This window comes from Oncorhynchus clarkii, chromosome 5 (genome assembly GCF_045791955.1).
Source record: "Oncorhynchus clarkii lewisi isolate Uvic-CL-2024 chromosome 5, UVic_Ocla_1.0, whole genome shotgun sequence".
NCBI lineage: Eukaryota > Metazoa > Chordata > Actinopteri > Salmoniformes > Salmonidae > Oncorhynchus > Oncorhynchus clarkii.
The window spans coordinates 61,098,291-61,114,957 of record NC_092151.1 but is presented as its reverse complement, the minus strand read 5'-3'; the positions used below and the strand labels follow the sequence as shown (position 1 = coordinate 61,114,957).

The following is a 16,667-nucleotide window of genomic DNA, read 5'->3' as shown; positions in this document are numbered from 1 at the left end:
TTATCAACATATTCAAATAATGATTGACATATTTTCATTCAAATATTTATTTTGATTAATTTATTCAGACTATTTCATCCTTCCATGAGATACAGTCCCGACACAAAGCTGGGGTTGCTACCCAACTCCACTGGTCGTTTGTTCTATTGTTTCGGTTGCCAGAGACACGACCCAGTCGTTCAGTCTTTTTGTTCTATATTTATGGATGCGACCCAGTCATTCAGTCTAAATGTTCTATTGCCATACTGTCTGGCAATGTTCTTATCCCTTGCTTGCTATCAATCCTACTACGGCTAACTTACAGCCCCGTCAAACAGTGCAGCCAGAATAACAGCAAAGTAGCTGCATTTGTTTAAGCTGTTTTCTAATGACATTTATTTGAAAGCATCCATAACAATGAGCCAATGATGCTCGATTTCACCTGGCATAGAAAATGTGCTCTCGTCAGGACACTGTTGTTCAAGAGGAGCTAGCCAACACCACAGCTAACACAATCACTTCAAACTGAAGCTGGAACGACTGCAAACTAGCAACATTTCGTTTTTGTTTTACCTGTTTTCTATTGACATTTATTTATATATATATATCCATAAAATAATGCTGATTCATGATGTTGACTGGCTGAGAAAAGTCTCGACACTGTCAGAGAGACAGAGGCCGTATCTAGACTTGACAGTTCATGCAGCTTTAGTATTCTGATCATAGAGTTCTGATCATGGAATTCAGAATGCGTCATGCATCTACATCTAAATGTGTCTACCGTGTCCATAGTGTGTCCGGATTCCCTTTTCCAGCGCTATATTCAAATGCCAGTATGCATTCTACAAACGGTGGAATAGGCAAAATATGATAACACAACAACGACTGTTGGCAGTAGCTAACTACTGTAGCTAACTTTTGTAGCTAGCCAACAAGCTAGCAAGCAACACTAAAGAGATTGCAAACGGGTTAGGATTTGAGGCTAGCAAACACTTTCCTCACACGCTAGGAACATATTTCCTCCAACGTTGTAATGAATAGGTGCCTCTCGGTCCCAAAGCACAAGTTTTCTGGAGACTTGTGGGAGGAGTACTGATGACCTCGCCCACTGTTTGCGCCACTGATTTCATCCAGACTGAGAAGAAATCTGCACACAATGCATCCATGACCACCTCCTGAAGTGGTCAGCTAGATATTAACACAATCAGAACACAATGCAACTTTGGTGCATATAGACCCGTCTTTTCAATGCGATCTTTGTGTTCTGATAGCTGAAGTTGCATGTAAGTGTCAAGTGTAGACACGACCAGACAGCAAGGTTTATACAAATCTCTGCTATTGAAAACTAATTGCTAGTCTAAAAGAAATGGGAGATAATGTCTAGATGCTTTTTATAGTGGAGATCAAGTTTCAACCCCACATAGCCTGGTTCCTCTCTAGGTTTCTTCCTAGGTTTTGGCCTTTCTAGGGAGTTTTTCCTAGCCACCGTGCTTCTACACCTGCATTGCTTGCTGTTTGGGGTTTTAGGCTGGGTTTCTGTACAGCACTTTGAGATATCAGCTGATGTACGAAGGGCTATATAAATAAATTTGATTTGATTTGATTTATAAATTGTCTGGCTGGGCTGATAAGACAGTGGATTGCGCATAGAGATGGAACAGAGTAAATAGGCATTTCAACGTCATAGCTTTAGCTGGTGGTAACTTGTGGAATAGACACAATGCAGTTTTAACCAATCTGCGTCCAGGATTAGACCCACCTGTTGTATAATATATCTTAATTCTCTTCCACCCTCTAAAGACTTTGAACTTTTAAAACTTTGAATATCGTTCATTTAACATCAGAAACTTAAATACATTAAAAAGTGTCTCTGAAAATGCAGAGGATCAGAATGGAAAATATGAGGGGTAAATGTTCAGTTGTACTCCAAAAGCCTCTGGGCTCTTTGCTCTTGACAGGTTAACACTAATGTTTATTAAGGGATCAACATTCCAACACTATGACTTCCTACACACGGCGCTAACACTTAGAGGACACTGCACTACCCCATTTACATCCCTTCACTGGCTTATTATGAACATGTTTAGAGACAGGTCAAAATGATGAGACATTGCTCATCAACTAATTACCACTACACTGCTTTTTATTTACCAGATTGGTTCCCAAATTTAATTCAGTTGTAAACCAATAAACCAGACAGACACCTTGTTTTACTGTAGCAAAATATAAAAGGCCTCCCAAATTCATACAGAATATAAAAGGCCTCCCAAATTCATACAGAATATGAAAAAAGGCCTCCTCAAATTCATACAGAATATGAAAAAAGGCCTCCTCAAATTCATACAGAATATGAAAAAAGGCCTCCTCAAATTCATACAGAATATGAAAAAAGGCCTCCCCAAATTCATACAGAATATGAAAAAAGGCCTCCTCAAATTCATACAGAATATGAAAAAAGGCCTCCTCAAATTCATGCAGAATATGAAAAAAGGCCTCCTCAAATTCATGCAGAATATGAAAAAAAGGAAAAGGCCTCTCAAATGGATATGACACAAGTTCTGATTTCACTCCATCGACTCTGGTTTCAGAGAGGAGGTAAATGCTTCAGCATGTCATATAATCTGTTTAATCTCCTGTCTGATCTCCTCTAACAATATCTGAGGCTTTGTATGGATTTGCATAGTTTACTGTGTGATCTCTATAGTTATAAAGCATACTGGAAATTTCATCCACCAACACAGTATAGATTCTACCAAGTTTTCACTCCTGTGGAAGATTTAGAGCTCTATTCAATTTGTAATCCACGCTAGAAATATCAAGGTAATTTACGATTGGGTCAACGTATGCCGTGTTTACCGTGAATGTAAGTCTCCGCTAAGGCGGAAAAATGACTTTTCAATTTCAATCACGCTGTACAGTTGAACTTCTGAGATGCGGATTGAATAGAGCCCTTTACTGTCATGATTACCTTTCAATGTTGTCAGCTGTCATCTTTCCTACTTTTCTTACATCGAATCACATAGAAATCAAAACAAATAACGACCAAATTAGATATTTTATTGGACAAAGAGTTAACTCTACAACTGCCAATCAATGAACAGGTGTTACTTGGATTAAGGAAATGCAGTAGTGTAGACTGAATCAAATAAAATAAAAAACAGCTGATCGAAAGTACAGTTCTGTAACCCAAAAATCAAACATTCTTCAATAAAATAAAATAAACTAAAAAAATAGCACTTAAGTCGAGGGTTGCATTCATCAGTTGAGGCTGTGGGAGAAAGAACATCTTGAAACTATGCTAAGAAGATATCACAAAAAGGAGAATGTCGCAACTCACATGGAAACTCCTCAAACCATTTCCAAAACAGACATACAACTCAGACCACCCACAGATTCTAAATATCATCTTTCTATTGTATATGAGTGGATTCTGGCTAAGGCGCAACCTCCTTTAGTCTACATCCATTGGAGAGATGGCACATGAACGATAAAGCACAGTAACAATCTATAAAATACAAAACATGTAAATATATTATCCATATTTATCCAAAATGAGGACTGCAGGGTGTACTGTAGATGTTACAGTTCTATAAGACAGTCTGTGCCTGGGTATTCTGGCAGGTTCAGATCGTATTTCTTTTGGATGTCATAAGGCAGGAAGCGTCCTGCTAAGAAGTGCTTTCCCGAGAAGCTGGTGGCGCACTTCTTTGGTGCCGTGAGCGAGATGAGGACGTCTGGATTGATCCCATCTGAGGTCACCTGGTCCACATCCCAACCTTTGACAGACAAACGATGATCATCATTTAAATTCCACCTCCATAGTTCGAGCAACAAATCGGTTGACATCTACTGGCTAAATGTCATGTGACATAACAGCAAGGTGAGAGTGAGTATCTCACTTGATCTTCTCCTTTCAACTTTAAATGGGCATGTTACATCTGATCACTGCCTGCACCTGCTCGCCCGTCCAGCATCACTACTCTGGACAGCTCTGACTTAGAATACGTGGACAACTACAAATACCTAGGTGTCTGATTAGACTGTAAACTCTCCTTCCAGACTCACATTAACCATCTCCAATCCAAAATTAAATCTAGAATCAGCTTCCTATATAGCAACAAAGCATCCTTCACTCATGCTGCCAAACATACCCTCATAAAACTGACCATCCTACCGATCCTCGACTTTGGTGATGTCATCTATAGAATAGCCTCCAACACTCTACTCAACAAACTGGATGCAGTCTATCACAGTGCCATCCGTTTTGTGACCAAAGCCCCATACACTACCCACCATTGCGACCTGTATGCTCTCGTTGGTTGGCCCTCGCTTCATACTCGTCGCCAAACCCACTGGCTACAGGTTATCTACAAGTCTCTGCTAGGTAAAGCCCCACCTTATCTCAGCTCACTGGTCACCATAGTAGCACCCACTCGTAGTACGCGCTCCAGCAGGTATATCTCACTGGTCACCCCCAAAGCCAATTCCTCCTTTGGTCGTCTTTCCTTCCAGTTCTCTGCTGCCAATGACTGGAACTAACTGCAAAAATCTCTGAAGCTGGAGACTCATATCTCCCTCACTAGCTTTAAGCGCCAGCTGTCAGAGCAGCTCACAGATCACTGCACCTGTACATAGATGGGCTGTTTACAGATGGGCTATCTACCTACCTCATCCCCATACTGTATTTATTTATTTATTTTGCTCCTTTGCACCCCAGTATCTCTACTTGCACATCTACCATTCCAGTGTTTTAATTGCTATATTGTAATTACTTCGCCACCATGGCCTATTTATTGCCTTAACTCCATTATCTTACCTCATTTGCACTCACTGTATATAGACTTTTTCTTTTCTTTTACTGTATTATTGACTGTATGTTTTGTTTATTCCATGTGTAAGTCTATGTTGTTGTATGTGTCGAATTGCTGTGCTTCATCTTGGCCAGGTCGCAGTTGCAAATGAGAACTTGTTCTCAACTAGCCTACCTGGTTAAATAAAGGTTAAATTAAAATAAAAAAATAAAAAAATAAATGTTCTTCTTGGTAAGCAACTCCAGTGTAGATTTTGCCATTTGTTGTAGGTCATTGTCCTGCTGAATTCCTCTCGCAGTCTCTTGTATAAAGCAGACCGAAGCAGGTTTTCCTCTAGGAAAAAAAAAAACTCCCCAATATTTGCAGAGGTCAAGCATACCCATACCATGATGCAGCCACCACCATGCTTGAAAATAAGGAGGCAGTTACTCAGTGATCTGCTGTGTTGGATTTGTCCCAAACATGTGGCGTTGCATTTAGACCAAAAAGTGTATTCCTTTGCTGTATTTTTTCCCCAGTATTACTTTACATGCATGTTTTGGAATATTCTGTATATTTGTATTCTTCTTTTCACTCTGTCATTTAGGTCATTATAGTGGAGCCACTCCAATGTTGTTGATCCATCCTCAGTTTTCTCCCATCACAGCCATTGAACTCTGTAGTTGTTTTAAAATCACCAATGGCTTCATGGTAACATCCCTTAGCAGTTTCATTCCTGTCCTGCAGCTCGGTTCAAAGGAGATGACTATCTTCAATGTGTCTGGGTGGTTTATTATATAATCCACACTTGACCATGTTTAAAGAGATATTCAATGTCTGATGTGTTATTGTTTACCCATCTACCAATCACGCCCCTTCTTCATGAGGCTTTTGAAAAGCTCCCTGGTTTTTGTAATTTAATCTGTGTTTGAAATTCAATACTTGACTGAGGAAGTCAAATTTGACTCCTGAACTAATTTAGGCTTGCTTAAACAAACGGGCTGAATACTTATGCAATGACTATTTTTTTCTATAAAAAATACAATTGAAATGTTCTTCCACTTTGATATAACAGTATATCATGTATTTGTCTTGAACCAAAAAAATGACATACATTTTAATCCCAGTTGGTAACACAATAAAATGTGATGAAATCCAAGGGGTCTGAATACTTTTGAAAGGCACTGTAGCTCTCAGCCTTACCTGAGGGCATGTCCACACTGGCGATGGGGATCTTGACCTGCTTGAGGGTGACTAGGATGCCAGCATAGGGCTCCTTCACGTCTGTGTGGTCAGTCTCTGGCCCCAGGATGGCATCGATCACCAGGTTATAGGCATCGTTGATCAGCTGCACCTGAACACACAACCCAAACTCTGATCAATATCTAGAAAAGAGCTCTACATTATTCTCCCAGCTCCAGCAAGCTCAGCCGGGGCCAAATCCTACAGTGAGAATCAGGTGCTCAACTCATGGTGCACTTGCATAAATCAGTTACATTTGCAAATGTCAAGCTTAATTCAAGGATGAATGTGTCTAGAAATGTCTTATAGTCCTTTGTGATGTTGCTCACCTCTGTTGGGAGATAGGAGAGGAATGGGATGTCCATCTTCTCACACTGAACTGTGAAGTCCTGATGAATGGTGTTAGGAGTGCGTTTGGGATAGTAGATGGTGGGCTCGTACTCCTTTTGGAAGGAAGGAGAGAGGCGAGAGCGAGAGGGGAGAAAGAGGGGGAGGGAGAGCGAGCGAGGGAGGGGTAGGTAAAGAGAGAGAGCGAGCGAGAGAGAGAATGACAGAGAGGCACTGCAAGTATATCAAAATGAAGTATAGCAATGACTACATGCCCTCTAACAAGGAGAACATTTATGAGAGGATGTACACGTTGCTGTTTTTCCTGCCCTCTCTCTAGTCTGTCTGTGTATAGTAAATCAGGGCTGGATAGATAAACAGACTGACAAGGCTCCCCTCTGATTAGCACAGCACTGTAGGCCTCTAGCTCTCAGGTCTGGAGGATGACTGAATTAGACCTCCATGGTTAATGATAGACGTTTAGGGAAAGCCAGACACCTGTGGCCACTGCTAATGGACCTCAATCCCAGCAATTAATAGTCTATGTGAAAGGGCCTCAGTGTGCTGCTGCTGTGCTTTCAGTGGAAGGCCTGGCTGGTTAGATGGTTGCGTAAGGAGGAGGTACTGTAAACTAGGCAGTGAGAGGTTCAGGTCTCTCCATCTCTGACTAACTGGCCCTGGTCAGATTCAGATGGGGAAGTGGTCTGTCACTCCAGACGTCAGTCCACACGCTCCTGAGAGACATTAAACCAATCAGACTTCAACATCGGGCCAGAGAGAGAGATGTCCCCTCTGGGTTGGCAGTGACCCCTCTGTGAACCCCTAGTGCCCTGACCTAGAAGAGGTTACATCATCAACGTCAGACAGATGTACCTCAGGGACGGAGGCACCGTCAGGATGCTCTCTAGCGTCAACAAGCGTCATGGATCAGGAATACAGGAGACATGAGGCCTATGACCACAGGTTACAGACAGGTCACAAGCCTTTTCCTGTTGATGTTAAGCATTCCCGATATTGAACTCCCTCTCCCTGAAGGCTAGCATTCTGGGTTGGCCATGAAGGAGCATCATCCCTTTGGTCACAGTCTGTTGAGATTCACGTGGTTTTGTCAAATTGGAAACAAAGACCACATTGTTGAATCTCGGGGATTCATGTGTCATGTGATAAACAACTTGATTCTTTCAGACGTTGAGGCCAAGGTGTTTTTTCTTCACTAGAAACATAAAATAACCACATAATGTTCTGAAAGAACTGTGGAACATCGTGTGCATCCTCCCTTGCGTGAACAACAAGCTGGACTAACGTTCACGGTCATAATGAATCATATTCAGACAGAATCTGACAAAAATGAACTTTGACTCTTGGAATATTTGTCTTTTCCATATGCAATATTTTGGTTTGGCATTTAACAGTGGAATGAACCAAGGATGCATGCCAAACACACGCTAGCTCGGTGAACACGGACGGCCAGCTCAGGGCCGCGGTGCAAATCAGTCCGGCTTAGTTCATTTGCTCCGGGGCTAAATAGTCAGCTACTCTCTGTTTAATCGAATCTACAGTTCCCAGATCAGAGCGAAAGACTATGGTCTTATCTGCTGCGGTGCACTGCCTCTAAAACCTGAACTAGCAAATCCTGCAAGGAATAAGAGTAATGCCACGGTCAGGGATTCATCGACCGATGATACGTTTTCTTTGGATCAAAGTTATGTGGAAATGCTTTATGCATTCCTGGGATCCTGGTGTAAAATATATCCGTGTGTTGACCCCAGGCCCAGTCGCTGCCCCGAAAACTTCACAGACAGTCATCTTACAACTTTAACAGATTCTGTCAACATGGTTTTAATCAGAGATATTGACACTTCATAAATCTGGCATCTCAGACACATATGGAGACGTTATATAGATACATTCCGTTCCAAGGCAGGGAAACCAAAGCACGTCTATGGTTTCCATCACATAGAATAAAGATGGTAGAGTTTCCTCAGTACATCACTGGTAAATCCTTGTTCAGATTGTTTTTAGTTAGTGTAATCGTCTGTAATATTGCAATTAATGCATTTACACCACAGAACAGCATTATCCACAGTCATGCAAACTAATGTGACCATGACATCATGTTACATTACCGCTGCCAACTGTAACCAGACAGTATTTAACGAGGGTAACGGTATTTAATGAGGGTCACAATGAAATGATGTCATTGACATTTTCAATCCCGTAATGGATCAATTAATCATGACTCAGATGACTATTTATGGGAGTTTAAATGAAAATCTCCTAATACTGCAATTAAACCCAGTGAACCATTTGTTAACTTCTAACTATTTTCTGATATTGTCCACATGGCCATGTGTGTGTGATGCCTGGCGGGTGAAGTCTATTGTGGTATACTTACGAATATGCGCAGGTGGCGGGCACACACCAGGCCGATGGAGCCATTCTGGTCAGGACCACAGACCACCAACACTGTTGGCTGCTTCTTAGCCAGGGAGGTCAGAGGAAAGGCCTGGAGGGAGGTGATTGAGTGAGTGACGGATAGAGGGAGGGAGGGAGACAGAGAGTGAGACAGACATCACCAACTAGCCTAACAGACTCATTGCCCAGTGGACGGGTCATTCTATCCGCGAGGCTGACCTTCCATCACTGTCAGAGACTCTCTCCTTCGCGTGCCAGGAAGTCCATGCCATGGCCAGGGGAAATGCCACCCAGGTCTTTTTTTAAAGACAGACAGCCCCAAACTCATTTGAAATAACCCTGACAGGAATGGAAACAATACCAGAGGCGGACGCCGCAGGATGCTCCCTTTAAACAACACACTACTTTCCATCAGGCCTGAGCCATGAGTTTCCCCACTAGGACACTGGCATCTCCACCTCTCTGTTTTACAGGGGCACAGCACATATCCCAGTAAATCCCCTCACACGTCCTTAAAATGAGGCAGCAGGTCTCTAACACTTTCCTGTTGACTTAAGTGGTCTAATCTTCCTCCTCACGCTAGTGGAGGCTGGTAAGAGGAGCAATAGGAGGACAGGCTTATTGTAATGGCTGGAATGGAATAAATGGAACAGAGAGACAAACGTGTGGTTTCCATATGTTTGATGTGTTCAATACCGTTCCATTCCAGCCATTATAATGTGCCCATCCTCTTATAGCTCCTCCCACCAGCCTCCTCTGCTTCACACACACCTAAATAGAACCAGTGGGGGAGTGAATCATGTAGCTAGTGTTGCTAGCTACATCACAGCCAAGAGTGTCTCACCTCACCCCGCAACGCCTTCACCAAACCAAATGTTGGGTAAAGGCCACTATAACCGGAACTCTAAATGGAGAGGTACATTACAGTGCAACAAATGGAGCCGTACTCTAATTGCAGTATTCAATTAATACAGACTTGAAAGCATTAATTACAGTAATGATGCTGGGAGAGGGGAGACAGCAGCCATTTTCTCTAACATAAATATTCTGTCTGGGAGCAGATACACTCTAAATTAGATGGAAGAAGGATGGTAATGACAGCTCAGGCCAATGAGTCGGAAGCGAGAGATAGGCTCCATTTTCTTATCTGCGTGGCTGAAACAGTTTCCTGGTGTATCTCCCACTGTGCAACAGGATTTTGGTGTGTGTGTCTTGATGTGATGACACCCTCTCTGACCTGTTCCCCTGAGGTAAATGCTAAGGCTAATAAGCACAATATAATGACCGGCCATCTTTGATAGGAGTGGAAGTGGCATTCAATATGAACATACTGTGCAGTGGGAAGCCCGAGTGCCTTTTAAAGCAGCATCCTAACTGTCTCATCTTATCGCACCTTGTTTTAGGATTAGGATTTTTGCAATAACAGAGTGATTAAAGATGTCAATAATGCACATCCAGTGGGAAACCAGAAAAAGCTAGTTTTAGAGAAGCACGGTAAACAGAGAAGCCAAACCCAGACCAGGTTATCTGTTAGGGCCCTTCTGCCCAAACCCAGACCAGGTTATCTGTTAGGGCCCTTCTGCCCAAACCCAGACCAGGTTATCTGTTAGGGCCCTTCTGCCCAAACCCAGACCAGGTTATCTGTTAGGGCCCTTCTGCCCAAACCCAGACCAGGTTATCTGTTAGGGCCCTTCTGCCCAAACCCAGACCAGGTTATCTGTTAGGGCCCTTCTGCCCAAACCCAGACCAGGTTATCTGTTAGGGCCCTTCTGCCCAAACCCAGACCAGGTTATCTGTTGGCCCTTCTGCCCAGCTCCTGGCTTCTATCTGGAGGAATGCTAATACAGTGCATTTGGAAAGTATTCAAACCCTTAGATTTTTTTTCCACATTTTGTTATGTTACAGCCTTAATAAAAAAATGTTTTAAACAATTATAATAATTAAAAATCTCATCAATTTATCCACAATACCCCACCATGACAAAGCGAAAACAGGTTACCTTATTTATATCAGTATTCAGACCCTTTGCTATGAGACTCAAAATTGAGCTCAGGTGCATCCTGTTTCCATTGATCACCCATGACATGTTTCTACAACTTGATTGGAGTCCACATGTGGTAAATTCAATTGATTGAACATGATTTGGAAAGGCACACACTTGTCTATATAAGGTCCCACATTTGACAGTGCATGTCAGAGCAAAAACCAAGCCATGAGGTCATAGGAATTGTCCGTAGAGCTCTGAGACAGGATTGTGTTGATGCACAAATCTGGGGAAGGGTACAAAAAAAATTATTCTGCAGCATTTAAGGTCCCCAAGAACACAGTGGCCTCCATCATTCTTAAATGGAAGAAGTTTGGAACAACCAAGACTCTTCCTAGGGCTGGCCGCCCGGCCAAACTGAGCATCAGGGGAGAAGAGGAAGGAAGTGACAAAGAACCCGATGGTCACTCTGACAGAGCTCCAGAGTTCCTCTGTGGAGATGGGAGAACCTTCCAGAAGGACCACCATCTCTGCAGTACTCCACCAATCAGGTCTTTATGGTAGAGTGGCCAGACGGAAAACATTACTCAGTAAAAGACACACGACAGCCTGCTTGGAGTTTGCAAAAAGGCACCTGAAGGCCAAGCACCACAGGCTAATAGGGATGTTTTTCCCTTTACTCTCATCAGACTGAAACATTACCAGTTGAAAGTATACATAAATACAATATATTATTGTATTACAAGTTTTATTTATAAAACATTTTAAATATGCAAATAGGCAAGCCCTCCTTAAAAATGGCACTAACATGCTATTCAACACATTGCTTCAAGGCAGGTTTTTTGTTTTATTGTGTTAAGACACTCAATGGTCAGACTTTTACAGATCAGTTTATCAAAATATTGTCATTTCATTTAACTATTCCAAAAATCTCGTCACATGTATAGCGGATGCATATTTTGAATATATTTACACATAAAATGACACTTAAAATCAAAAGGACACAAGATAAATAAAAAAAAAGCCTCTGTAAATATGACTATAAGACCTAAGACCCTGTGTGTGGAATAATGTAAATGCACATCCTTTGAAGCCTGATAAAAATGAATTGGCGCAGGGGGAACATGTCATTTTTAGAAAATGGTTGATAAAGATAGGCTAATGCAATTAAAATGTACTTTCCATAAATATGACAATTTATGACACATTAATTAAACTCTTATGTATAAATATCTTCTAAACGGACAAATAAACATCAAATATACATTTGACAGATACATTAGCACATTTGATACATTTGTTTCAAGCAATAGAGCATATTGTTTGAATACTGGTCTGTTGGGCAGTTTTGGGCAAATTCTCATATCACTTTACTCAATGTCACATACAAGGATTTTGTATGGCTGTTGAAATGTGCAGAACATTAATCAGCTATGCCTGCCCCATATGTAAGGCCCTCTTTGAGTTGTTGCTGGTGCAGCTTTACTCTCTTGACTGTGTCATGGGACAGGCGCCTACGCTTGGCACACTCCATTGAAGAAAAGTCAGCTCTCGCAACATGCCTTGCATCCTCCTCTCTGATTGCTTCCAGTGTCACCAATGTGCTGTCAAGCCACAATTTGTTCATCACATTTGATATAGCAGTGGCTCCCTCATTGAACATGGTTACTGCCATACTGCCTGCTCCGTCAATGTGACTTTTGCCCACAAAGACAGTTTTGGGGCATCGCAACCATATCACAGAGTTCAGACAACCATTTGCATTCTGGGTTCCTCCGTGCTACATTCTTTTGAGGATGTTATCATTTGACATCCTATGATATTACAGGTCCCATTTTCTGTGCAACCTCTTCAAAAAATGTATGGCCTCCAAGGTTTTTGTGACAGGGTGGATCTTCACCATTTTCTAGGGCTCGCTGGTACCAGCACCAATGCACACACCTATCCTGTAGTTGGAAGGGAATCCTCTCGTGCCAAGTGCCATCAAATGATACATTAAGGTCTATGATGGCATCCTCATCCAACAACTCTGCTATGTCTGGGTCTATATCTGCGTATGCTCTTCTAATTATCTTTGCAGCACTCTGACTGTAGCCCTCTCTGAATCTCTGGATCTAAAGAGGGGGGATAAAGTACTCATTATGTCTGTCGACATCACAGTCATAACTACAGGACAAAATATCAGCATGGTACCCTACGTAAATATTAGCATATCAGCATGTATTTACTTTATGTAAAGCTAATTTCTCACCAATCACATTAAGCTACAGCCCTATGACACTGTAGGCTAATGTGACAGTCTCATTGTGTAGGTATGTTTTCCGATCACTCTGTTTTATTCCCTTTGAATAAATTTGTTGGAGCAAGGAAATAAATATTATTTATACACAGCAAGTCACCTGACAATCATGGGCTACTCTCCCTTTTTATTTCTGTGTCACTCTGGTCATTTCTCTGATATAAGCGGAGACTCAAGGAAGGAATCCCTAGGACTTTGCTCATTTTCTTTAGATCTGCATAACCAAGTCCAAGTTCATGGGCTAGAAGAACCATCCTCACATTTATATCAAATGCCACATCTCCCCTGGAGCACCCCTGCAGCCTGGAGGAAGTGTAAACACTCCTCCTAAATTCATCACGATCACCTTCACAGTCGGCACATTCTATCATGACAGAATGCCTGGTTGGTGGGGTCTATGGTGATTAGACACTGTGGACAAATCAAATAATGTACAAGTTGGTTTATTTGTGACATGTGGAATAAAAGCCACTGTTGGCTGGCTGATGTCTAGTTGATCGCCGATAGTTGTCATCTTCATCTCCACTAGAGATTTTCTAATTTTGTCTCTCTTTACGTGGATTCTTCGCGGGAGATATTTTCAAACAAGGAAGCGCTGCGCTGCATTTTAACCAAACAGATTACTGGAAGGGGCCTTTAAATGCCAGTAACCAATATGATGTCAGAAAATGACTCGTCTTTCAGCACGAAGAACTACGTCTACAAAGGATACAGCCATGTATGGACTAGCTAACTATATTCCCCGGATAACAAGCCTTTAAGTGATATATGATTCAACATGGAGTTTTCAAAATACCATGTTTCATGTTGACCTTCAACCGCTATCAAGAACCACATTTTTGGTAGGTGTAGTTGACATAGTTGGGATAAAATGATACAAATAAAGTATGTATATACATTATTGCCGATTTATTTGTACATTTTATGAAAGTATGGAAGTTAGTTGCAAAATATCCCAAAATCTGAAAACTGATAGATTTTGCCTGTGGTGCCTGGCCTTAAGAACTCTCAGACCATGAGAACCAAGATTGAACTATTTGGCCTGAATACCAAGCGGTCATTTCTGGAGGAAACCTGGCACCATCCCTATGGTGAAGCATGGTGGTGGCAGCATCATGCTGTGGGGATGTTTTTCAGTGGCAGGGACTGGGAGAATAGTCAGGATCGAGGGAAAGATGAATGGAGCAAAGTACAGAGAGATCCTTGATGAAAACCTGCTCCAAAGTGCTCAGGACCTCAGACTGGTGTAAAGGTTCACCTTCCAACAGGACAACGACCCTAAGCACACAGCCAAGACAACGCAGGTGTGGCTTCAGGACAAGTCTCTGGATGTCATTGAGTGGCCCAGCCAGAGCCTGGACTTGAACGTGATCGAACATCTCTGGAGAGACCTGAAAATACCTGTGCAGCGACGCTCCCCATCCAACCTGATAGAGGTGTGCAGGTGTGCTAAGCTTCATATCGAAGAAGACTTGAGGCTTCCACAATGTACTGAGTAAAGTGTCTGAATACTTGCCAAGAATGTGCAAAGCTGTCATCAAGGCAAAGGGTGGCTACTTTAAAGAATCTAAAATATATTTTGATTTGGTGAACATTTTTTTGGTACTATATTTTTTCTTATGTGTTATTTCACAATGCAGAAAAAAAACGGGGAAAAACAAAACGTGAATGAGTAGGTGTGTCCAAACTTTTGACTGGTACTGTATGTTAATGTGATATGTCAATACATTTCTTTTGGTAAAAATATGTTTTTGCTTTGTTATGAGTTATTGTATGTATATTGATGAGGAAGGGAAAAAACGATTTAATACATTTTAGAATAAGGCTGTAACGTAACAAAATGTGGAAAACGTCAAGGGGTCTGAATACTTTCCAAATGCACTGTATGTCAGCTCACCAGGCTCCTCAGTCCTATCCTCACAACATACACATGCACACACACATAGTACACACAGGAGCAATGACTGTATTGCCTCCCTGACATCCGTAGTAATGAGATACATCTGCTCTTGTCCACCTGACATTCACACACTACTGCAACACACACATAGACACATGTCCCACTACACACACACACATAAATACCTTCATACATAAACTACCGTTCAAAAGTTTGGGGTCACTTAGAAATGTCCTCGTTTTTGTAATAAAAGCACATTCTTCATCCATTAAAATAACATCAAATTGATCAGAAATACAGTGTAGACATTGTTAATGTTGTAAACTACTATTGTAGCTGGAACTGGCTGATTTTTAATGGAATATCTACACAGGCGTTGTTAGCTAATCCAACTTTATAATTTTAAAAGTTCAATTGATCATTTGAAAACCCTTTTGCAGTTGTGTTAGCACAGCTGAAAACTGTTGTACTGATTAAAGAAGCAATAAAACGGGCCTTCTTTAGACTCGTTGAGTATCTGGAGCATGAGTATTTGTGGGTTCGATTACAGGCTCAAAATGGCCAGAAACAAAGAACTTTCTTCTGAAACTCGTCAGTCTATTCTTGTTCTGAGAAATGAAGGCTATTCCATGCGAGAAATTGCCAAGAAACTGAAGATCTCATACAATGCTGTGTACTACTCCATTCACAGAACAGCACAAACTGGCTCTTACCAGAATAGAAAGAGGAGTGGGAGGCCCCGGTTCACAACTGAGCAAGAGGACAAGTACATTAGAGTGTCTAGTTTGAGAAACAGATACCTCACAAGTCCTCAACTGGCAGCTTCATTAAATAGTACCCGCAAAACCCCAGTCTCAACGTCAACAGTGAAGAGGCGACTCCTGGATGCTGGCCTTCTAGGCAGAGTTGCAAAGAAAAGGCCATATCTCAGACTGGCCAATAAAAATAAAATATTAAGATGGGCAAAAGAACACAGACACTGGACAGAGGAACTCCGCCTGATCATTACACAGGTGCACCTTGTGCCGGGGACAATAAAAGGCCACTTTAAAATGTGCAGTTTTGTCACACAACACAATGTCACAGATGTCTCAAGTTTTGAGGGAGCGTGCAATTGGCATGCTGACTGCAGGAATATCCACCAGAGCTGTTGCCAGACAATGTAATGTTCATTTCTCTACCATAAGCCACCTCTAACGTTGTCATAGAGAATTTAGCAGTACGTCCAACTGGCGCACAACCGTAGACCATGTGTAACCACGCCAGCCCAAGACCCCCACATCTGGCTTCGTCAACTGCGGGATCGTCTGAGACCAGCCACGCAGACTGCTGATGAAACTGAGGAGTATTTCTGTCTGTAATAAAGCCCTTTGTGGAGGAAAACTCGTTCGGATTGGCTGGACCTGGCTCCCCAGTGGGTGGGCCTATGCTCTCCCAGGCCGGGGGGTTTTTACTTGGCTCATCGAGCTCTAGCGACTCCTTGTGGCGAGCCGGGTGCCTGCAGGCTCACCTCGGTTGTCAGTTGAACGATGTTTCCTCCGACACATTGGTGCGGCTGGCTTCCGGGTTAAGCAGGCCGTCATGTTTTGGAGGATGCATGACTCGACCTTCGCCTCCCGAGCCTGTTGGGGAGTTGCAGCGATGAGATAAGTCAGAAAATGGGGAGAAAAAGGGGGTAAAATAGGAATAAACAAATAAGAATTATGGGTAAAAATTATCAAGTGTAAGAAA

The 16,667-nt window shown here is 42.2% G+C and overlaps 1 protein-coding gene across 1 annotated transcript in view; it reads right to left on the bottom strand.

Moving 5' to 3' along the window:
* Nucleotides 1-3,015: 3,015 nt before the first annotated feature.
* Nucleotides 3,016-16,667, bottom strand: part of LOC139409144 (YjeF N-terminal domain containing 3) — a 125,258-nt gene continuing 111,606 nt past the window's right edge. The window contains exons 3-6 of the mRNA XM_071153905.1: nucleotides 8,734-8,844; nucleotides 6,341-6,454; nucleotides 5,973-6,123; nucleotides 3,016-3,755 (exon numbers count right to left, since the gene is read on the bottom strand). Coding sequence (XP_071010006.1) covers nucleotides 3,559-3,755; nucleotides 5,973-6,123; nucleotides 6,341-6,454; nucleotides 8,734-8,844 — 573 coding nt within the window. The 3' untranslated portion in view covers nucleotides 3,016-3,558. The remainder of the gene's footprint in view (nucleotides 3,756-5,972; nucleotides 6,124-6,340; nucleotides 6,455-8,733; nucleotides 8,845-16,667) is intronic.